We start from the raw sequence: 23,105 nt of genomic DNA, 5'->3' as shown, positions 1-23,105 counted from the left end.
AGTTGTGGTGAGCACGGGCTTCTCATTGTGGTGGCTTCTGTTGTTGCGGAGCATGGGCTCTAGGCACACAGGCTTCAGTAGTTGTGGTGCACGAGTTGCTCCGTGGCATGTGGGATCTTCTCGGACCAGGGATCGAACCTGTGTCCCCTGCATTGGCAGGCAGATTCTTAACCACTGTTCCACTGGGGATATCCCCCCCCCTTTTTTTTAAAGCACTTCCAAAATGTTTTTAAAGATTTTTTCTGCTAATGTAGGGCTTGTTTTGTCTTGACTTTTATTAGGCTGGTGTGTTAAATGAATTCTATATTTTATTATTGCAGGAATTAGAATCCTTTTGCTACTGGCAGTGCTGACAGTTGATGTTTGAGCAGAAGGATTAGTGACTGAATGTTGGTCACTTTAACTTGGGAACACCTGTCGTTCTTAGGAAAGCAAAGAGATGTCGTCGTGTCCTCTCTTGCTTGAAGGGAAACAGTTTGGAGGGAACAGAAGGCTGGACAATTTCTCTAGCATACTTTTTTGGTGTGTGTGTGGCTTGTAACGGAAAATGCAAGTATCTCTTTAGTGGTAAAAGTCTATTTTGTTGGACATTCAGATCATTGGATGCTTGTGATAGCACCGTCAGAGGTGCTGACCCACATACATGGTTATAAATAAGATCAAGGACAAGAATTTGAAGGGCTTAGGAGCTGGTGACTCAGCAGCTGTGTTCTTCCTGTTTTATTAAAGCACTGCTTTTTAGATTCCAGGTAGAAGCTTTAGTTCCGGTGCCTCAAGTGATTTCATTTGGTTTGGTTGATAGAGGATAGAGAGAAGAGCCCTTTGGGGTTTATTATTAGTTAGAAACATAGAATGTTGATGGCAGAGACCTCTGTGAAGTGTGTTGTCCATTTCCTTAGATAAGGGCTGCATGACCAGTAATGCCTTCGTGGAGTGACCAGTAGTCCTTGTCTGAGGAGTGCTTGAGTGTCTTGGGGGACATGTATGTGCCTGTCTCAGCCTCCACTGACAAGTCAAGCTGGCCCATGAAGTGTGTGCTAACCTAGATTACCATGCTCTCTACTGACTGTTACCTCCTCTGTCCTTTGGGAAGGAGGAGAGAGATTGCCCATGTGGCCCACATGGGCTGGGTCTCTGTGTTTGTCCTAATGGACCTCATGCTCTCTTACCAGGAAGAGGAAGAACAGGAGGAAGAAGATGACGATGAAGATGATGACGACACTGATGATTTAGATGAGCTTGACACTGACCAGTTGCTGGAGGCGGAGTTGGAGGAGGATGACAACAATGAGAACGCAGGGGAGGATGGCGACAATGACTTTTCTCCCTCTGATGAGGAGCTAGCAAACCTGCTAGAGGAGGGAGAGGACGGAGAAGATGAAGACTCTGATGCAGATGAGGAAGTGGAACTGATCCTGGGGGACAGTAAGTCTAGGGCTGACCACGAGGCTGGGCTTGGGTACCTAGGGAAAGGGCCCTTCCCTGTGCCAGCCCAGCGGGCAAGCCACACCAGGGTTCTGTGCCCCATTAACTAGAGTCACCACCTGGGCCCTTGAGGAAAAGCAGTTTCACATCTCTCATCCTCAGTGCTCCTGTCATGACGACTCTGTAACCAAATGGCTATTATCTCTTTAAAACAGGGGTTGGCACACTTCTACAAAGGCTGGACAGTAAATAATTTTGGCTTTTGGGCTGAATGGTCTCTTTTGCAGCTACTCAGCTTTGCTCTTGTAGTGTGAGAGCGGCCAGAGACAAGACATAAATTAATGATGTGGCTGTGTTCTAATAAACTTTATTTACAAAAATAGCTGGTGGTCTTGGTTTGGCCCATGGGTCTTGGTTTGGCCCATAGGTTTGTCGACCCCTGCTTCAGAGGATTAGCCTTAGACTGGAGGGCAAAAGTGTAGTTCTCCCAAGAGGCAGAGCTGACATCATCAGATGCAGCTGCTCATGGGGGTGCTGTACCTGCTCTTTTCTAAAGTTGTAAAGAAATAAAAGCCCTCTTGTGGGTTGCAGCCCCTTCCTGCCTGCTTTTGCTTAATCCCTCTTAAAGGCCAGGGAACAGATGTTTCTCTTTGGCTTCTGTTTTGTTCCTTCCCCCCCACCCCCCTTTCCTATTCCAAGTTTTGAAGAACAAGCTCCAGTTTTTCCAGTGCCTTCTCATTAGAACAGGTTTCTGAAGTCAGGTTGTCCCCTGCCTATACTAATGGACCCTGAGTAAATCACCTAATAGTTCTAAAAGTCTGCAAGCTCTGCTGCTATACTCTGCATGTTTTAAGAGGACATATATGGCAGCATCACTGTGACCTGTGTCACTGTTGACAGACTCATGCTTGCTGTGGTCCTGGTTCTTCCTAGTGCTGCCCTGCCTGACTGGGGAGTAATCACTGTGATATTCAGTCATTTTTCATGTAGCTAACCTGGCCAGCATTCTCACAGCCAAGGTAGGTATTATGCCTAATATGGTAGCCAGTAACCACCTGTGGCCATTAGAATTTTAATTAAATTTAAAATTCAGTCCCTCATTTTCATGTCTACATTTCAAGTGCTCAGTAGCCACATGTGGCTACCATATTGAACAGCACAGATATAGAACATTTACATCATTACAGAAAATGTTATTGTATTGGCCTAAGCTCAGCAAACTCCAAGCCTCTTCAGAGTAGATGCTTGGTTTTTAGTCATTGGTGTTTGGTGTTGGGGGCAGTGGGAGGGAGGGAGTGTGTATGTATGGTAGGAGAGGAGAGGGTGGGTGGCAGTATATATATTTAAGCATATATGTATAAGATTCTCCTGTTCCACAGTGACCTAAATCCATTTTCTTTGGGATAAATCTTATACATGCTTCTAGAGCTCAAGATTGAAGGCAGTTGGCTTAGGGGAGACTGACTTTCTTACCTAAGTCCTCTTGCCAAAGTTGCATTTTGAGGAAGCTCTGTGGGGTGGGAGGGATTGCCTTGTATCTGCCCATCTGCTGTTTGCCAACTTCCATTTTTTGGTACTTGGAGGTTGAGATGATTCATTGAAGGAGGATTTCCTTTGTCCCTAGCGATGGTCAGAGAGCCGGGTAAGAGGGACTCAGGGGCAAGGGAAACATGACAATATTGATGGGAATAAAAAGAAAAGTTTTACTAAACTTCTTTGTCACCTGTGACACGTGGGCACAAGTTCTGTTTCCCTTCAATTGTAAGTAATATAAGGTAGGTTAGGGGAGCAGCTGGTACCCCCGACCTAAGAGTATCACTAATTTTTCCATTCTCAGTTTGAATATAAATTAATTTTGTATTTGGCCTGTAAAATTACTGCTTCCTTTATAGCCTTTTACTGGTTATTCTAGGAAATTCATTCTTTTAAGCCCAAGAGGTAATCTGGAAAACCCTAATTCTATCAGAGAATAATGTTACTTTAACTTGGTGGGAATATTTATGATGTAAAAGTGCCATTATAGATGACAAGTTGAGGACATGTCAGTTTGGGCTCTAGAACTGAGGTGGTGGCATGTGCAGCATATGTACTCTATTGCTTTCTCTGTTTTACAGAGACTGATAGCGGCTCGAAACAGAGCAGACACAAGGACCACCCTCCGTATCCTTGGTTTGCTGATATTCTGCCTTACACTAATCATCTGGTGTATTAGCTGTTAACCTTTCGGGGTTTATGGAGCCCTTTTAGGATATGATGAAAGCTGTTGTAACTATAGAAAACCACACCCACATGCCCCCCATGTAACCTTGCATAAGCCCCAGATCCCAGAGATCCAATGATTGATTTCATATACAGAACCCCAGCCCTAGGAAGAGAGACACCTTGACTCTGAGGTCTTTGTTTCTCTTTCCAGTCAGTTCTGAGCCCCCCGCCCCAAAAGCCTGTATGTTGTAGAACAACAGGTTAAATAAACATGGTAGGGACTAACACTGACTGCCTTTGCTTCCAGGGCCTTTCAGAGGGAGAGGTCCCCACCAGGGTCTGAGTTCGGGTCTCTTCAACATTTGGAGGATGAGAAAAGGCTAAGGAAGGTAGAGAAAGGGAGTCCTGCCACCTGACCACCCCTGACCCCTGAAAGTTCTGTTAAACCCTGTGCCTGACAATTATTTGCTTATGGAAGATTGTGTTCTCCTCCTCCAGCTGCATTTACAGTCCTTGGGTGTGATGCAAAGTTGTTAAGATTCTTAATTCTTAGTAGCTCTACAGCTGATGGTTAGAATAGGTCTCAGGCAGGTGGGTGTGGCAATGTTGGTTCATAGATCGCATGAGCATGAGGGGATTCTCCGCAGTCTGCCACGGGCCTTGGACACAGTGCTGTGCCTGAGTCACCCCCTTCCCTGCTCACTTCCTCCTGGAGTTCTTTCAGCAAGGAAGCTGATGAGGCTTAGTTTGTGGTTTAGCGGTGTCAGGTATTAGTTTGATCTCCATCTTGTTTTCCCTACTCCTCACCAATAAAGTCAAGCCATGCTTGTGCCCTGTTAGACCCAGGAACACTGGTTTTTCCAGCCATCACTTTTGCTTACCTTCAGGACTTCATTTTATCACGGCCATGCTTTTCTTGGTTTTACTTTATCCACTTCAGTTTTCTTCCTAAAGGAGATTGTAGTGAATGGAAGGTTTGGGAACATGCAGTTCTTCATCAGCTTTCCCCGAGTGGAGTCTCTCAGGTACGTGGGAAAGGGCTGATGAGGGATTCTTTGGAACCAGTGGCTGTCCCTCTCCTCATGGGAACCCCAGGGCCTATCAGGACCTGCTGGCCCATTTCCCTGGGGACCTTGTTAAAATTGTTTCACAGCTTCCTAAGCTGAGAGTGATCAAAATGGGCACTAGAATTTTTCCTTTACCTTCACTCAGCAAATACTAGAGCTAGGTACTATGTTTCTCTCCGATTTCTGTCATCCAGACAGGTGCATCTACCTCACTTTGAGGGTTCTGTTACCACCTAGTTTCACCTCTTAATGGATCCTTCCAGAGGTGTTCATGTGGTCTGTTCACTGCCTGGAAGGCAGATGGTCAAGCAGAGGGTCAGACACAGTGCCACCTTCCAGGGTGCCACAGCTACTCCCTGCTGGCCTCCAGCCCAGTTTTTCTCATATTGCTGCAACCTCTCTGGCTTGTATCTTTTGGGAATTTGTTCCCTTCAGATTATATTTAGAAATTTCAGAGGAATGAATCCCAGGTTGACTACCTCTGCCTTTATGAGGTCTTCTGAGAAGAGAATGGCTGACGAGTTTAAGAGAAGTCTCATCCTTGCTTGGGCTCAGCCTGCCTTTTTAGTGGTCGTGGGGGTCAGGCAGGCCTGTGCCCACCGGAGGGACTCCAGAGGCCAAAGGACTACACAGGCTCACTCACTGACCTATCAGCCCTGCCCCTTTGCAGCCACTCAAAGCACCATGGGCGAAAGCTTCAGAGGGGGCTTGCCTGGTCCCTTTATGGCCTTTCAGGCAGGAGGAAGAACCTCTAGGAAGCAAGAGGGTACCATGTCCAGGTCCTTTGAAAGGTAAGCAAGCAAGAGGTCCCAGGAGTAACCATCATTGCCCAAACAGTATATTTTCCAGAGTCAGCTCTGAGGAGTTAATTGACATGTTTTCTTCTTTCAGGAAACTGGTAATTAACCATGCTCAGGCATAAATTTATGTGTATGCAGGTGCTTTCTCCCTGAAAGCTTCCTACAAGCCTAGTGCGTAATCTAGTCTCTCCCTTTCCTTACCTTTCAGCCGACAGCTCTGACAACTCTGATTTGGAAGATGACATCATCTTATCTCTAAATGAGTGAGGAGCCATCACCACGTGGAAGAGATTCTTGGCAGGCGAGAAACTGAGTCAAATGAATTCAAAACATCTTCCCTTCCCTTTCTCCCAGGGCTCTTTTAAGGAACTGCATGCCCTGCATTCAGAGGATTATGATTTAGAGTCTCACTGGAATCTGAGTCCTTCTAAAAACAATAACCACACAAAAAAAAGACAACAGGGGTTAGGCCCTATTCTGCTTCCCCCTTCTCCTAGGATGGACATATCTTTCCTCAAGGGGGAAAAAAAAAACCCAACACGTCTCTGGGGTTATTTCACAATATATTTTCTTTGTATAATGTTCTTTACTTAAAGAACAAGAAATAGTTTTTTATAAAACTTAAAAAGAAAAAAAAAAGGCATTTATAACTGAGGGTATGAACTTATATCCACCAGGTCTCTTGTCCCTGCAGTTCATTTTCTATGGAAGAAAATGATGTCTAAATAACAATAGAGGCATTTTTACATACGTATTTAAATGAAAAGGAAAACCGTGGTTTCTTAAATTGATAAGGATTAAGAATATTTTATTATAAATATAATATATGATTTTTTTAACCTGTTTTGTTGCCTCATATGCTGTCAGGTTAATTTGTTTTCCTTTGTGCCAGAGGTGGGGAGGAGGTGCTGCTTGTTTGCTGAGTAAATGCCTAGGCTTACCCACCTTCATGGTTTGGTGGGGGGTGGGGCAGCAAGGTCATTGTGGATATTGGTTTTGTGGAGTTGAGGGAACTTAGGATATAAGTTCACTCCCTCTATTTTTCTTTGTGATTCAGTTTTTCAAAAATCTTTTTTTCTTCCCTTTCTCCCCAATGTGGAAAGTACAAATCAAAGGCCTTTTAATGTAAAGTGTATTTATTTAAAAAAAAATACAAAATAAACTACAAGTCTGTCTGTCTTTCTTTGTTTATGGCCTTTCCCTGTTCTCTTTTACCAAAGTGGGGTCTGTCCCTTTCCTTGTAGCTCTAGCCAGGCAATAAAGACGCCTTCCAAGAGAGGCAGCCCAGGACGGGGTGAGAACACGTTCTGCCCAAATAAAGCACTCTGGGGAGAAAAGCAGCTTAGTCACAGCATCTAACCCTGGTCTGCTGCTCGCCCCGAGGAGGACTGGGCAGGGGGCAGAGGGAGGTGCTCAGGGCACTGTCCACTCCGCACGCCTCTCTCTATCCTGGGTTCTAAAGCAAGAAGGCAGCTCCAGAGTAGATTTGGTGGAGCTGGAACGTTAGGGGTCCTGGGAGTTTGTGGAGCAATGAGCTGGCAAAGCTAGGGAGTGAAAGCATTTTGGCCATCCCTGTAGTTGGGTGACTGACTGTCATTACTGTTTTCTGAAGGGAGTACAACAGTAGACCTGGGCAGTTCTTCAGTTTTGGCAGTTTAGGGGCAGCTAGGGCTTGGTCAGGCTGGGTTTGCAGGTATTTCACAGGCCTCTACAACTGGCCTATGGTTAAACTGTGCTACCACCAGGGAAAGTACCAGATGCTTTTACCTTTTCACTCACCCCACCCCACCCCCTTCTTACCCACAATAAATAGGAGACCCTAGTCTCTTTCTTCCTTTGAGTTTGCCCGGTTCCTATCATATCATATAGGTATTTATAGCTAAAGAGACTTTTCTCCCTTTGCTAAGAGGACAAATTTGTGAAGTAAATAAGCAAGACAAGACGGCTAAAACTCACCAGGGGCTGGTGAAGCCCTGCTGGGCTTCGGAGCACCATACAGTTCATCACACACACTGAAGTGGTTGGTCCTGTGTCACACACAGGCACCTCTTGGTCCTCTAGAGAGCAGAGGTCTCAGCTCTTAGGTTGCTTCATGCCTCAGCTTAAATGGACTGCTAACACCTAACCAGTGGACTAGTTTGCTGGTGCATTAGAAGAAAACAGGTTAAAAGTCAAGAAGCATTAAACGCATTGTATTCTAGTCATTAACTGAGCAGAGCCAGTCTCCCTGAACTCTGCCAGCAGCTCTTGGGAACACCCACAGGTCTCTTGGGTGGAGATGGGGACCTGCAATAAGAAAGCACACTCCTGTTCAACTTGACAACACTCCCTTAGGGAAGTGCCCTAAGAGGCTAAGGAAACATCAGCTCTCTTTATCTGCCAGGCAGGGCTCACGATCTCAGTCACTTAGGAAGAAACACGCGGAATAGTAGCAAACCGCCAATGAGGCAAATTTCACCTTAGGTTGATTTTTGCCTTTAAGCCACACCTCAGATAGAACCTGAACCCCAGGTGGAGGCACAGGTTGCCTGCAGTTAAATAGTTCTCTCTCTGGGGGCAGCATCATAAATCAACCAGGGGCTTGACCACCTGACCTACCCTTGCTAGTGCTGGCCAAGGCCTTTCTGAGAAACGTTACAGAAGCTGCTGTCTTAAGAGAGGAAGGAAGGAGTTGAGAAGAGGGTCCAAGAAAGAGAAGGAGGATGGTCACACAGCAGGAAAACTCTGTAGTTCAATTTGGGGCCAGAAAGCACCTATCCCTCAAGACAGGTGAACAAAGCAAGGGATAAGTGTCCTCTCCAGCCAGACTTTCTAGGTTTCTGTCTGGGAAAACTAGGAGGTGTAGTATTCTGGGTCCTGAGCACCCACTCTATGAAGGAACAGCCCAGAGAAGTTTTGGGCTTAATACAGCAAGGCGGCTCTGGCCTGTGACCCAGGCATTCGTCCCTACCTCATCTGCTCTAAACAAGATGAGGCCCATTCCTCCTTCTGGTGGTTCCAGCTGCCTGGAATGGTGCAGCTGTGGCCTACAGTGCCTCGCACTGCTTTGCTCAGATACCTGGCAGTTGTGGCCAAAGCTCAAGTACAAACAGGCAAATAAACACATTTAACACTTCTTGTGTTTGTTATGAACATGCATTTTCTCTCACGAGTACCAGCTGAAGCCTAGTGCAGTACTTCCCCAGGCGCCTTCCTTGCCCTGTTTATTTTAAATCTCTAAGGTCTCAAAAAGTCACCTCTTTCACTGTCCTTGTGGAGAGGCATGTATTGTCCATGAGGTCCGCACTGAGCCCCCGCCTCCATCTCACGAACTGTCTCTCTCAACACATCCCAGCTGTCACCTGCGCTGCCTCGTGCCAGCCAGGGTAGTGGACCAGACCTAGAGAGAGGACAGCACGGTCAACAGAATCCGGAGTTCCTGGTCATTTGGGGGCTCATTTCCCTTACTGGAGCTTCTGTTCTCCCTCAGCCTTGACAATGATCCTTTTAAAACATCTAAACTGCCACAAACATTGTGAAAAATAGTGTTTGGGCTGTGCTCTATGGTGACAACTGCTGTGTGACTGATTTCCCTCCCTGGTCCCTGACAGTGCTGGCCATACTGTCTTAGTAGAGATGCGTGGCCACAGAACTTCAAGCCATCTTTCCCTCCCAGCTCGATGCCTCCACATTCCTCCGCAGCTCAGCTTGAAAGGCTGAGAGCTCTAGCACTGCCCAACACCTCGGCAACTGTGACATTTCCCCACAGAAGCACCTCTCCCCCAGTGGTCCCCACCTCTGCAACATCAGGGCAAGAGGCCTAGGCATAAGTGCCTACTTGTATCTGGGAAAGTTATGTCAGTTAACAAGAGCATTTTCCTAACCCACTGTACTACCTCAAAAACTCTTCAGGCCAGGGATTCAGTGTCTCTCACAAAGCTCTAGTGACTGGGCAGAGGCCCACTCCATTGACACATCAGCCCCAAACAATCAAAGGAAAAGCCAGAATTCACAAACACCGGGAAAGTTTCAAGAATTAACCAAGGAAAGCTGCCTCCCACTCTCCATTCCAGCATTTGGCCTCCACTGTCCCTTGGAGTCCGAGGCAGCTGTCTCCAACCGGGTATCCCTGGGCTGCTGCATTAAGGCTAGAAGGGAGGCTGAACAAGAAAAGGAGGCCCCACGGATCCATGGTACCAAGACCCCAATATTGCACTGCTCCTCCCATGACTACAAGACCACACAACTGCTAAGGTCTACGTGCTTTCAAAAAGGCCTGAAGACTAGGTGCTTTGTTCAACAGCTACAGCTCAAACTGATGGACACACACATTGTTCAGGGCAAGAAAACAAAAAACTACCACAGCTGCTGGCTAGACTTAGGCTCAACCCCTTCCTGTGCATGGGCTCTGCTCAATCTGGCATGGCAGGGTCCAAAATGAAACCCACCTGCTCTCAGCCAAGATAAAAAACAAATGTGAGTAAAGTCCTGATTCAGCCCTAAGAGCTGAGGGGCTGAGCGCCACCAATGCAGGAGGACTGTGAGATACCCCAGTGGTGGAAAGATGACGTAGGGCATTTGTGTGCATGCAGCAGGGAAGTCTTCCATCCTTTGAGAAAAAAAACTTGATTAAACCAGGACTCTGAACAGGATTAAAAATCCATCCTCTGACAAAGGCTTTACTGACAACTTTCCATACAGTTAGTCAAAAAATAAAAAAATACAGAACACAGCAGACATTATCTCATACACTAGAAACCAACATGACAGGAGTCCCTTCTCATTTTTCTCATCACTGTAAAAAAAAACAAAAAAACAAAAAAAAAAACCCCAAAACCTAAGAATTTAGTTTTGGTGGGGGAGGACTTTGGTCCCCTACCAAATGAACCGAAATAAAGCAGCAGAGAATTCAAACCAAGGGGGTAAGTTTTGGAATGGGGGGGAAGGCGGGGGGTGGGGGTGGGGGTTAGATCTTAAAATAACTGCTTTTGTGGAAAAGACAGGTTCAGGCTAGGCTGTGTCTCTTACTATAACTATCACCATGTGTTCTTCCTCTAGCTTTCCCAATGTCCTCAGTGCTGACTGGAGGTACTGCTGTGAAAAGTCGCAGGGAGGGAAGGCATAGAGCATGCCCGTGCTGTCTCTGCCCTTGGACCCACCCACTGGCAGGCTGATCACCCCTGCAGCCTGCTTCTGTTTCAAGTAGGAGACCAGGTTCCTGAGAAGCCGCCTCTGTAGGCCTGGCTCCACCGTGGGCATCCCCTCAGTGCCAGGCCCACTGGGGGTCGCCTGTGTGGCTAGGAGCACTGCGTAGCCATTGGGGCTCCCCTGCTTGATGCGTCGTGTGACCTCATCGAGCTTGGGCTGGTCCAGTCGAAGGCGCTGGGCAATCTTCAGCTGGGTCAGCTTACTCCCAGAAGTGTGGTCTTTGAGGAGACTGCTGATAACCCCCTGGTCCCCCTCTAGGATGTGCATAGATGTCGGGAAGCAGCTGTTTTTCAACACTAGAAGCCCATTCCAACCTAGCTGCAGTGTCTGGGCATACTCTGAAAGATTCTTGAGCTTTTTGGTCTCGTGTTTTGGCTCTTCAAGAGGCTTGGGCTCAGCCTCAGTGGTCCGATGATTGCGCTCGCTCTCCCGAGTCTTCTTCCCGTGGGAAGAGTCTGGAGCCTCATGATGGTGGTGGTGGCTCCGCTCCTCAGCCCCGTGTCTGCTGTTGCTGAGGGAGTTGCTGCTCGATTCCTTGGCCCCTTCACTGGAATGGTTTTCCTTGCGGCTGCGCTCAGGGGTGCGGTCAGAGCCTCGGTCCACAAGCTGCCCAGCACCCTTGGTCCTGCTCCGTTCCTCATAAGGGGAGTGGGTTGTCCTCCCACGATCACTGGAAAGGCTCCGGCGCTTCCGCCTGTCCTCCCAGGGCTTGGGCAGGCCCCGGTCCCCATCTCCTCCCCAGCGCTCACCACTCCGGCTGCGCACTGAGCGGCTGTAGCCCTCGAGGCTGTTTCGGCGGTCAGAGCTTTTACTGGGGCTGGTCCAGTCCCCTTCCAAAAAGGTCCGGTCTCGGTCTGAGTAAAGGAGGTGGGGGGGGGTCCTATCCCTCACCCGCAGGTCGGCATCCAGGTTTCGGTGCCGGGTGTATCCATCTGGGAGCAGCTCGTAATGCACAGGGAGGGGTGAGGGCTGGTACTGCTGGGGATACCGAGTCTCCTCTGCTTTGGCAAAATCCACCCGCAGCCTGCGGTCTGGACCTCCCAAGGGAAAGCCCCTCATTTTAGCACAGGCGGCCTGGGCTGCGTCCAAGCTTTCGTACTGGATGTAGGCAAAGCTATCTCCTTTGACATGATCAATGGTCCGAATGCTCCCAAAGCGGTCAAACTCCCGGGCCAGAGCCGCCAGTGAGGTGTTAGGTCCCAGGCCACCCACCCAGAGGCGAGTAGTGGGGTTGGCCTTGCCATATCCTATCTTAATGGGGTTGCGGCCAATCACCCGACCCGACATGGCCACCTTGGCCCTGTGGGCCATGTCCAGGTTCTGGAATTTGAGGAAGGCATACGCACCGCCCTGACCACGAGCGGGTCTCTTGATGACCACCTCCTCAATGATGCCGTACTTCTCGAAAGCCCGTCGCAGCTCCACCTCTGACACGCTGTGGTCCAGGTTCCCGATGAAGAGGTTGCGCGTAGCCCGCTGGTCGTCCTCAGGCATCAGGTCCTCCTCGCACACCGCCGGGTAGCCATAGGGTCGCCCGCGGTCGTCGTACAGCCCATAGTAGTCCAGGGCCCGCTCACGGGATAGTCCTACGGCGGCGGCGGCGGCGGCAGCATCCAGGGCAAAGGCTGCAGCGGCGTGGCGGGCGCGGGGCTCCCGCAGTGGCGGGGCGGCAACCGGGGACAGCGAACGCTGCTTGTACTGGTAGCCGCCGTGCAGCGGGAGGTAGCCGAGCGGGTCAGCGGGCGCGGGTGGCCCCGGGGGCGGCGTGGAGGCGGCCGCGCTGCTGCTGCTGCTTCGCCGGCTGCTCCCGCCGCCGCCGCCGCGCAGGTACACGGGCTCCACCTTGAGCGGACGATCGTAGAGCAGCAGCTGGCGGGCCAGGGCGTGCTGGCGGGCCTCGCGCGCGTCCTGCGGGTGCCGGAAGTTCACGTAGGCCACGCGGCCCAGCTCAGGCGTGTGCGACAGGCGCAGACTGATCTCGCCGAAGCGCTTGAACTGGTGGAAGAGCCGGTCCTCGAGGTGCTCGGCGGGCAGCGCGGGACTCAGGCTGCTGATGAGCAGCGTCTTGTATTCGGGTGCGGCTGCTGATGAGCCGGGACCCGCGGGCTCGGCCCCGGGAGGCGGCGGAGGTGGCGGTAGTGGAGACGCGCGGGGCGAAGTGCCCGAAGCGCTCGGGTCTCCCGAGGCCTTGGCACCGCGTCCGCCGCCGCCGGCGCCCGAGCCTGAGGAGCGGCCGCTGCTCGCACGGTGATTCGCGTCCCCGGCGCCGCGGCCGTCGCGATGTCCGCCGCCGCCGCCGCCCCCGCTACCACGGGGTTTGTCGCGGGCCCGCGTTGGAACGGGGTGCTTGACGCCGCCCGAGGCCTTGTGCGCCGCCCGCCGCCCGCCCGCCTCCGCCTCCCGTTCGCGCTCCCGCGGCCGCTTGGCCGACGATGACGAGCCGCGCCCGCTCGGGCTCGAGTCTCGCTCGCTCTGCCTCTTCATGGCGCCGGCGCGGCGGGCGGGCGGGCGGCCCGCAGGCCCCTCACAGCGGCGGCGGCGGCGGCGGCTGCCGAAGAGGCAGCGCCCCCGGCACCGCCATCTTGGACAAAAGGACTCGGCGCGGCGGCGGGGCGGGAGCTGCGCCCAGGGCCTGGGCGTCGCGTTATCAAGCTGCGCCGGCCGTGCCACGTGACCCCGTGGTGGGCGGGGCGAGAGCTGCGCCGGGCGTGCGTCATCAGGTTGCGCCCCCCCGTTCCACGTGACCCCGGGGCAAAGTGGGCGAGCGCGGCCAGGCTGTGAGCTCTGGCGCCACGGCGCGGCCGACGTGGACGAGGCTCGGGGCTCCACGGCGATTGGAGACCTCGAAAGAACCAGCCCAGGAGGCTGCAGGACGTAGGCCTCTGGCTCCCGGCTACGGGGCCCGCGCTGATGGCAGCGGCTGTGGCAGCCTCTGTCGGCGCGTGGGTCCCAGGCCTTGACCCAGCGGCTTCTTTACGTGGTATTCCCAACTCCAGGACTAGGCTTGGGTGATCCCCGTGCCCTGCCACGGCATCTCCTGACTGGGGTCCAGCATGGACAACCCCAAGGACCGAAACACGCCGCTCCCTAGTACCCATGCCCCATATCCCGAGCATCCCCTGCGTTCAGGTTCACTTGCAACAGCGGCGCGCCCCCTCTCCCCCGCCCCGAAAGGCCATGAGGACTATGGCTATGCATGCAGAAGGCGCGACCTGTCTGGGCCCTGGGCACAGAAATCCGAAACAAACCTGCGGTTTCCAGAGTGGGAATAGTCTCCTTGGCGCCACAGGACCCCACCCTCTGCTCTGGGCATTAGAGCACACAGAGGGCTATAAGGGTAGGGCCGTGAAGCCAAGGGCGAAGAGAACACCAAACCCGGCGGTTACCCAGTTTGCCACGCTTACCTCTCCCTGGCCAGTGCCCTTCTGTCCACCTCCGTGGTGGTGAGGTGAGAGGGAATCCTGACAAGGAGCCAAACCCCTTGGGGAAGCTTTCATTCTCCATGGAGAGTTGCTGGAGGCTTCGCAGAACCGGACCCAACTTCGGCCACAGAAACCGTGGAGTGGGGAAGAGCGGACCACAGCTCTTCCCTCCTCCCACGGCCAGAACGCTGTGGGAGGAGCTCCTGCAACAGCGAAGGCAGGTGCAAGAGGAAAGTCTTAGAAGAAACACCTGTTAACATTCCACGTCTCCTTTCACAGATAATCTTGGGGATCAGCTCTAGGGTAGTAGTAGTTGGGCTGTCTTCCCTGCTCACTGTGGCCTGGAGGGCACAAAGGCCACAGGAACAGAGACCTAGGGTGCTAGGCTGAAACAGCTCCATCTCCTAAGACTTCTGGCTCCAGCCATGGATTGTCTCAGCACCGTTCAGGGGGGCTCAGGATACTTTGTGCTTGTCAGATCTTTTTTTTTTTTTTGCTTGTCAGATCTTAACAGCCCATCTAATTCCTCCAAACAGGGAACACTTGGCCTAAGAGACGACCTCACTTTCCTCTCAGACATGGTGCTGTAGAGGTGAAAAATGTGGGCCTGGGCCTGCTTGCTCCTGCCAGGCATTAGTGGACCCCCACAGCAAGCTGAGAGGGCCCTTTACGTAGGTAAACTGAATTTAGGAACTGTACAAATGATGTGACCCAAAGTCAGAGCAATTCCTTAGAAAGCACTGCTTCTTAGTCCTTCCCTTCAGGTGGTCTCTGCAGGCATGAGGAGCAGAGGTGTCTCCACTGAGTCACAGTTCATGCTGATAACTGGGTTTCCCAAGCACCAACCCCAAAGAGAGCAACTAAAAAACCAGACTCCAGGGACATGCTCTCGGGACCTCAACTGTTAGGCTTATCTTGGGTAAACAAAGGCAAAAGGCAGCCTCTCATCGGCTCTTTGTACAAACCAACTCCTGCCAGTCTTGCAAATTCCCAATTAGGCACCAAAGACTTAGGACTGACACTAGACCACAAACTCAGATGAGCAAGTAGATGGCCAGATCTGGACACTGACTGGTGGAGGTAGCCAGGCCATCAGCATCTTTAGAAATGTGACAGTACTGAACATAGGCAGTTATTGAAGTCATCGTCACAGAAAAGTGCACTAAACCTCAGTCCTGCTCACAGCCAAGCCCCATGTCAGCCCCTCTCATGTAGGTAAGATAGTCCCTGTGGGCTGGGGGTATCAAGCCCAACATTCTCCTTGAGCGACCCTCCGGTCCTGCACAACCCCACGTGCCTCAGTCCCCCTGGCATCTCCAGCACTGACTGGTGGTCGAGGGACAAATGTGAATATACCTGAAAACTCTTTATAAACTGGAAAGCATAAACCGGTGAAATCTTCATTATGGGTAAAACCCAATTTCAGTATTCACTTTAATTCTTCAAAGACAGCTAGAAATTTTCTTCCTTTAATAAAAAAATCCCAGACATACTTTGAAGTCCTAGAGTAAATCGGCAACAGAACAAAGTGAATCCCCCCCAAGGGGGCGCTGTGGACCCAGCATCATCAGGAAAGCTCCAGGCTTCAAGCCTGACTTTGTCAGGAGCCTGCCTAAAAAATAAATTACAAAAAGGCTGTTTGGGACAGACACAGATGAAGTGTTTTTCCCCTCAGGTGCAGCAGGCATCGGGTAGACTACAAATCAGTCCGTGAACTGGCTGCCTTGGGGGCGTATTTAGGCATCAGTTCATTAATCTTCCGGATGTAGTCAGACTTTTCTGCACAGCCTTTGCACGTCTCTCCCCAGTCGTCCAGGATCTTCTTTAGCTCTTTAACTCGAAGCTTCTTCAGGTCTACTGTGCTCAGGTCGATCTGCTTGTCTGGAGAGAGCAGGGAGAATAACCAGCTAGGTGGGAGAACAGCAGACCCCAATAGTCCCGCACATCCAAACCATCCCTTAAAACAAGCAGCCCTACTGATCGCAGGGAGACACATGCAAGTGTGTCAGTGCCCACTGCCCCCAAGAGGGAGAACTAGCCCAGGCCCCTTCACCAGGAAGGTGGGTCTCATGCTGGCAATGTCCACCACAGACATGCAGGTGTCACCAGGGACAGGGATGGAGGCCATGTGGTCCTTACAGGAGGAACCTTATAGGAGGAATGTGGCTCCCACTCCAAGTGCCTCTTAAACAGTCACAGTGCAGCCCACACCACTGTAGAATAAGAGCTCCAGGGTGACAGAGCAGATAGATCCCCTAGCCTCAACTGCTCAACACAGACCATGGTCGGGCCCTTGAGTTAGAAGCTTACTCTTCCATGACCACTTATGCCCAAAGAGAGACCCTGAGTCATCAGGACTGAACCAGGATCACTCTCAGAAGACCAGTTATCCTTGACACAAGTGGGCGAACACAGCCCTTGGACACTCAATTCACAATAAAATATGTTGGTGCTGTTTAAATTTTACAGAAGAGGACAATGATTCCTGGCCCTGACTCTTTCTGAAGACCTGAACTGTTTTTCCCACCAGAGACTTATTCAGCAAAAGAGATGCTGTGCGCCCATAATCTTGGGCCTTCTCGTTGGGACACAGCCATTCTTTTTTAAAATAATAAAGATCGCTGGACCTTCAGAGCTTGCAGTCAGGACAAGCCTGTTTTTTTTTTTTTTTTGCGGTACGCGGGCCTCTCCCGCTGCGGAGCACAGGCTCCAGACATGCAGGCTCAGTGGCCATGGCTCACGGGCCTAGCTGCTCCGCAGCATGTGGGATCTTCCCTGACCGGGGCACGAACCCGTGTCCCCTGCATCAGCAGGCGGACTCTCAACCACTGCGCCACCAGGGAAGCCCAGGACAAGCCTGTTAAAGGCAAGTCAGACTACATCCCTTCTCTGGCCGAAAACCAACATTCTCATCTTCCCTCAGACTAAAAGCCAAATCTTCACCAACTTGCAAGGCCCTCTGTGACCTGCCCACCCATCTGTCATGCCACTGGTTGCTTTTGCACTGCCTGTTTCCTCTGCCTGAAATGCTCTTCCATTAGTTATGCCCTTGGCTAATCCCCCACCTCCTTCAAAGTTTGCTGAAATGTCACCTCCTCGATGAGGCCTATTCTAACCTCCACCCACCATGATGCAAGGTGAGTCTGTGCACTGCCCCCCGCCCCCACCATTTAACACCACCAACCATGCTGTATAACTCACTCGTGAAGGCTCTAGTTTATCACGTGCCTTCCCCAGCTAGAAAGTAAACTTCATTAATGCCTGAGCAAGGAGTGGGTTCGGTGTTGGTTAAATAAGGCCACACTCACCATATTTTAGCTCACAGATCTGGCTGTCCTTCTTCTTGAGCTTCTCACAGATCTTCTCCACAGGGATGTGGTGGGCCAGGGGCTTCGACACCTCGTTGATGATCTTGGTGGCTGCATCATCTGTGGCCCCAATGTAGTAGCACTGCAGCAAGAAAGGACAATGGCCTTCAGGAGGTGCCACTTGAGAGCTGTCTCCTCCAAAGCATACTGACATCTGAAAACATCTTCTTTCTCTGCCAGGGCCTCATTTTCCCATGCCCCGCCTGTACTGGCAGTCAGATTCAGTCAGTGTAAACCCCAGGCTCTTAATACACGCTTGGTCCCAGAGCTGACGACAGACACCAGATGAATTTAAAAGTCACCACGGTTCAAACCTTTAAACAGAAAGACAGACAAACCAGAGACTGCCAGGGAAGTTAAAGCTACAAAAGCCATCGTTTCATTAGGGCTCTTGTCCTCAATTCAGCCTTGGCCTACCCTGGGCACACTTTGTAATCTTCTACTACCCTCACACATGCCAAGATTACTCTGGCCTCTGGGCATTCACACTGGCTATTCCCTCTGCCTGGGATGCTCTTCCCCCTTCACAATGATGACCCTTTCTCAGAAAAATTCTTTTTTTTTTTTTTTTTTCGGTACGCGGGCCTCTCACTGTTGTGGCTCTCCCGTTGCGGAGCACAGGCTCCGGACTCGCAGGCTCAGCGGCCGTGGCTCACGGGCCCAGCCGCTCCGCGGCATGTGGGATCTTCCCAAACCGGGCACGAACCCGTGTCCCCTGCATCGGCAGGCGGACTCTCAACCACTGCGCCACCAGGGAAGCCCTCAGAAGAATTCTTAACTACTGTCTAAATCAGCACCCACTCATTCCATCCTGGTCCATTTTCTGCATGACACCCATCCCACTGCATCATTTGCCTGTCATTGCTCTCCCCTGGTATTTCCAGTGCCCAGCACACAGTAGGTGCTTAATCAGTACTAAGAGGGTAACATCACAACTGCAGAATACAGAAAGCCCTTCAGTCCCACATTAGTTAACTGACAGAACATCTGGCCTCCTGAATAGACAAGTGGGCAGGGCCTTTTACTGAGAGGTCTGTGAAGCAGAGGGTCAAACACTGGCCAGGGCCAGCTTGGGGAAGGTCAGACAGCTACTCACCAACCGATTCTCTTTGCCTCTTGCTTCACGGCAGAACTTTATAAGTTCTTTTTCAATAGAGGCTGGTGAGAATGTGACATCTCTGTCTTTGAGGTCCTGGTAAAATCTTCCCAGATAAGAAATACAAACTGGAAAAGAGAGGGAAGGGAGATGCTCAGCAATCACCAAGTTGCACCGCAATTCGCCAGGAGGGAACTCCGTCAGCAATTTTAATAGGAGACACGGAGAAAGGTGAGTTTTTCCATCACCGATTTTCTCAGGTGCCCACAGGTAGACAGAACCGCGCTCCGGGTTGCTGGGCCCCCTGGTTCACCCAGGGCATACGGGGAACGAGCATCACCCAATGACCCAAAAAAGGCTCCTCCCTGCTTTTTCCATAAAGTTTAAGCCGAGACTGAACACGTGTCCTTGAAATGGACTCACTGTGACCTCATAAATGGACAAACTGGAGGCCGAAGAAAACAGCGATCCAAATGCTGCTCATTTCCAAATACAACACCGAACTCCGAGGTGCGGCTTCGCAACCCCATCAGACAAGGCGCGGTGCCCACGGCCGGCATGGAGCCGGGAGCCCCCTGGCCGGGAGCCTCTGCCCAGTGATGGGAAAGGACCAAAACTCCAGCGTTATCTCAATTTCAGGCCAAGTTTTCTGCACGATCTAGTCCCAGCTTCTTCTCGTCGGACCAATGTTTTGTAGGCCCAGGAAATGTTTTCTAAGAGGCCCGGCGTCGGCCCTTCCTCTGGCGGACCCCTCTGGGGCCGGCCGCCCCCGCCGCCCCCGCCCGTATCAGCCCCTGCCACTGGGCCGCTCAGTGGTTTGGTTAGGTTTGGCAGCGCCGCCGCCAGGCGGGCCACAGCGCACGGACCCCCAACCCCGCAGCACCTTCGCAGTCGCCCGGCCGCAGCGCCCGGCTGCCCGGCAGCACGCTCAGAGCCAGCGCCACCGCCAGCCCGTGCGTGGCCCACATCCTCCTCCACCCGCCGCCGCCGCCGCCACCGCCCGACTACACCGCGCCCGCAGAGCCCCGCTTCCTCCAGGTCCGGGCCGCGCGCCGTGGCTCCCCATTGGTGGGTGCTCTCCGCGCCCTCCCACACACCATGCCTCCATTGGTCCACGCGCCTCGGAGCCCAGACGGGCGGCTCCACGCTGCCCTTCCCCATTGGCTGATGGCGTCGCCCGCCCTCGGCCCTAGACAGTTGTCGGCTGCTGATTGAACCAGGGCGGCCGGCAGGAAGCGGCCGTGGAGGCGGCGGAAGCGGCTCGGGCCGCCATCTTGGGTAGGTGACCCGGCAGTGGCTGAGGCGGAGTGTTGCTGGCTGAAGTCGGGTTGGGCGCTGTACCGCGCGTGCTGAGTTGGCTTGCGTACCCTCTGTTCTGGGCCCCAAGCCGGCCCGAAAAACCCACGGACCTCCCCGCCCAGGCTCCGAATTGTGGCGCAGGTCAGGGGCTCTGGGGCCAGCCGTAACCCAACAAGGCAGGGACGGCGGGGGGCCGCAGGCGAGGCTCCGAAGAGGTTTTTTTCCCCTTTTACCTTTTTTTAAAGGATCACGTAGGCGGGGGGAACCAGACTTTGGGGAGCCCCTGCGGAGGCTCTGGCGCCTGCGAGGCCGGCGGACCGCGTCCGAATTGCCTCAGCAGCTCAGGCACCCACCCGCTTGAGCCCCGGGTAGCCGGAGCCCGCCTCGCGCGGGCTGTCAGGGGTGCGCGGGCTGTCAGGGGTACCCGGGCCGGGGTGGACAGACTCTGGGCTGGAGGGGCGCCCGTAGGAAAGGCTCTCCTCCGGGCTGCCTTCCCAGAACTCAGAGAGGCACCCGGGCCAGGGTTGGTTGCGTGGCTTTGGGATCAGAAGCATCCCGCCTCAGAGTGGGGAGGTCGGGGGTTCGGAGGCTTGTCCCGCACGCTGGTAAGAGGTGCCCCCCTTTTCCTCACAAGCCTCGGAAGCCTGGCCGAGGTGGCTGGCACGCCGCCTCCTGCTTCCCACTGAGCGCTCAGGGCCCTTGGCTGCCCTCATATCCAGGGCAGGGTTTGGCTCCCTGTCTTTGAAGGCAGGACGTGGGAAAGGTTGGCTTTGCGCTCAGGGCAGAAAGGAGATTTCTATGGGGCTAAAAGGGCTTGGAGCCCAGCGGCAAGGGTTGGAGAGAGGCACTTGCGCTGCTCCCAATTCAGTGAATTCAGCGGGTCAGTGTCAGGTATTCATCTTTAATTCACATCACAGCAGTCAAAGGAGTGGGGAAAGGGGGGAAATAAGGTGGCAGATATTTACATTTAAAATTCACATTACTTGTTGGATTTAGAACATGCTACCACAATATATACAGTAAAATACCTTTTGGGACACCAGTACAAATTTTTTTTTCTTTAACTTTGCTTTCTGGTACAGGTAAGACCATTTTTAAGTCGCTTCTTATTTTAAACATAAATACACAAAAGAAATGGTTAGAAGTTTTCTTATTTTAAATAAGCACAGAATGCCAGAGGTTAAAAACACATTTATATAGGGCTGAATACCAATTGGACATCACACTCTATACATTTTTTGCTCAAATTCCTGTACAAATACACAGCATTCAAATAGGTATTTACAAATAAGCTTGAAAGAATGAAAATCAGTATTTCACAATCTTTTCAGAGGATTCTCATCTCTTGCCTCCCACTTCCCTTCAGACTGGCTGATTCTCCAGTGAAAGGAATTTGGATCATGTCCTTTTCATGGAATTAGGGAAAATGGAGAGGGAAAACAAACTGGGCTCACCCTGTATGAGGCAAGGCCAAATGAACCCACATTCCACTCTCTACCCTCCCATGCCACCAGGTGGAGAAGGTAGATGTTCTTATGTGAGGACTGCCTTGTCCAGGGATTGAGGTTCAGAAGTGCCCTAAAACCTAAATATGCCCTCCTACCTAAGAAATCCAGAGCTAATCCCCGACTGTCACACTTGTGAACACCAGATGGTCCAGGCCTGCCAGGACTGACCCACTCTGCTTGGAGTCACCCTTGAAGTATCAGAAAGGACCCACAATGGTGATAAACACTCCCAGACGCCCTGAAGCTAATGCGGCCCCCCAATCTTTCCTCATAGGTTACTTGCTGGCATTCCTATTAAACAACCTGGCATTTGTTTACAAGTGAAAAATACCCTAACCATGGAGGTCAGATGGGCCAGCAGAAGAGGAACTAGGGGAGAACATACCTGCTCAACAAGGAGAAGGCAGCCGTGGGACCATCACAGTTGTGAATGCAAGCAAATAAATGTTTCGTAGACTTTTTTAAAGTAACTTAGAAGCACCCTGGTAAAATACTATTACCACCCCACCCTATTCCCCCAAATAATAAACCAAGAGGAAAATCGGTGCCCTGACCTGAAAGAGTTTTCTATAAAGACCACTACCTTCTGCCCAACAGACTGGGAGGCTGGAGAAACTGCCCTCCTGCCCGCCCTGAACCCTGAGTGGTGGTCCCCACGGGCCTGGAGCTGAGGCCCTGCACTTGGCTACTGGGAGAGGATAATTCAACCTGTGTGGCTCTCTGCTTCTAAGAGGAGAATCCCTCCCACCCTTTTTACCCAGGAGCTTGCTGAGCCTGACCACAAGTCCTCGGGCCTTAGAAGCCTGGCTGGGCAGCCAACCCCACTGCTTGGAGGTAGTGCTGAAAATCCCTGATTCAGGAGCTGATGACAAGCACTCTGGCCACTTCTGAAAGCTTTGAGGATTTCCGGCCCCTGCCACACCCAGCCTCACTCCTGTATCAGCTTGTTTCTCAACACGTGGCTGCCCGGGCCCTGGGGAGGAAGGTGGTGAGGGTAGTCCCTCTGGCGCTATACCCCCACTCAAGCTCCAGAGGATAGGAGATAACCACTGCAGATCCATGCACCAAGGGGGCTCCTGCAGGGCACGGGGTGTATTAAGAGTGGAGAGGGGCAAAGGGTCAGAAATAAAAACGATGGAGGGAAAAATCCAAGGTAGAGTAGGAGGCAGGGCTGGCCCATGGAAGCCTGGCAGTATGCCCTGGGCATGCAGTTAGGCCAGGTCACATGCCTGAGCTGGCAGGTTGGCCTAGCCAGCCTCTCAGTTGCACACTCCTGGATGGAAGAGGGAGCAAGTGGGCAGACATTTGTGCAAAATGGCTTGTAGCCCCCTTGTCCACCGGCGACGTAGTCAATGTGGTCCTTGCAATCCCTGAATACAACCGTGAGCTCTTCTGTCCACACAGCAAAGGAAGAGGTCCCTAGTGCAATTCCCATTCTTCTGTGCATCTCTTCCCTGGAGGGAGGGCCTGGGCTCCTACCCCGCTGGGCCCTGCAAAGCAATTGATTCTGTCTATGCAATATCTCCATATAGCTCCACATGGTCTGGAACTGCAGGAGGAAGAAAGCATCTACTCCACAAAGGAAAAAGGAAAACCCATAGAAATGGAATGTAGAAAATGAAATAAAAAGAGAAGCCACAACCCTTCATGCTGCTGTGGCCTCTGTACATGGCAACACACGAGTTCACGGCAGTAGAATGTAGACTCGGGGTGGTTCTCTCCTGAGTGCCA

At 52.1% G+C, this 23,105-nt stretch overlaps 3 protein-coding genes and 1 long non-coding RNA gene across 7 annotated transcripts in view; 2 read left to right on the top strand and 2 right to left on the bottom strand.

Annotated features, from left to right (window-relative positions):
• Positions 1–6,673, top strand: part of DCAF1 (DDB1 and CUL4 associated factor 1) — a 93,011-nt gene extending 86,338 nt beyond the window's left edge. For all 3 annotated transcript variants that reach the window (XM_060022589.1, XM_060022588.1, XM_060022590.1), the window contains 2 exons: positions 1,173–1,425; positions 5,703–6,673. In XM_060022589.1, coding sequence (XP_059878572.1) covers positions 1,173–1,425; positions 5,703–5,761 — 312 coding nt within the window. In that variant the 3' untranslated portion in view covers positions 5,762–6,673. The remainder of the gene's footprint in view (positions 1–1,172; positions 1,426–5,702) is intronic.
• RBM15B (RNA binding motif protein 15B) lies at positions 5,768–13,305 on the bottom strand. Of its 2 annotated transcripts, none has more exons than XM_060022591.1 (2): positions 7,451–13,305; positions 5,768–5,872 (listed from the first exon to the last, which is right to left on the bottom strand). In XM_060022591.1, exon 1 carries the CDS (start codon positions 13,163–13,165, stop codon positions 10,484–10,486), a length of 2,682 nt encoding a protein of 893 aa, XP_059878574.1. In that variant the 5' UTR covers positions 13,166–13,305; the 3' UTR covers positions 5,768–5,872; positions 7,451–10,483. The 2 variants fall into 2 exon arrangements, with proteins under 2 accessions (XP_059878574.1, XP_059878575.1); XM_060022592.1 differs by lacking the exon at positions 5,768–5,872 and having other exon boundaries at positions 6,821–7,635; positions 8,731–13,305.
• A 2,253-nt stretch (positions 13,306–15,558) lies between these two features.
• Positions 15,559–19,588, bottom strand: MANF (mesencephalic astrocyte derived neurotrophic factor). The gene is made up of 4 exons (XM_060022593.1): positions 19,451–19,588; positions 18,568–18,695; positions 17,412–17,553; positions 15,559–15,984 (listed from the first exon to the last, which is right to left on the bottom strand). Exons 1-4 carry the CDS (start codon positions 19,533–19,535, stop codon positions 15,800–15,802), a joined length of 540 nt encoding a protein of 179 aa, XP_059878576.1. The 5' UTR covers positions 19,536–19,588; the 3' UTR covers positions 15,559–15,799.
• Positions 19,589–19,853: 265 nt separating this feature from the next.
• Positions 19,854–23,013, top strand: LOC132432336 (uncharacterized). The gene is made up of 3 exons (XR_009520875.1): positions 19,854–20,007; positions 21,649–22,208; positions 22,907–23,013. It is a non-coding gene; the product is annotated as an uncharacterized lncRNA (long non-coding RNA).
• Positions 23,014–23,105: the final 92 nt, after the last annotated feature.

Source organism: Delphinus delphis, chromosome 10 (assembly GCF_949987515.2).
Source record: "Delphinus delphis chromosome 10, mDelDel1.2, whole genome shotgun sequence".
Taxonomy (NCBI): domain Eukaryota; kingdom Metazoa; phylum Chordata; class Mammalia; order Artiodactyla; family Delphinidae; genus Delphinus; species Delphinus delphis.
The sequence above is the reverse complement of the archived record's forward strand: the minus strand, read 5'-3'. Positions and strand labels throughout refer to the sequence as shown.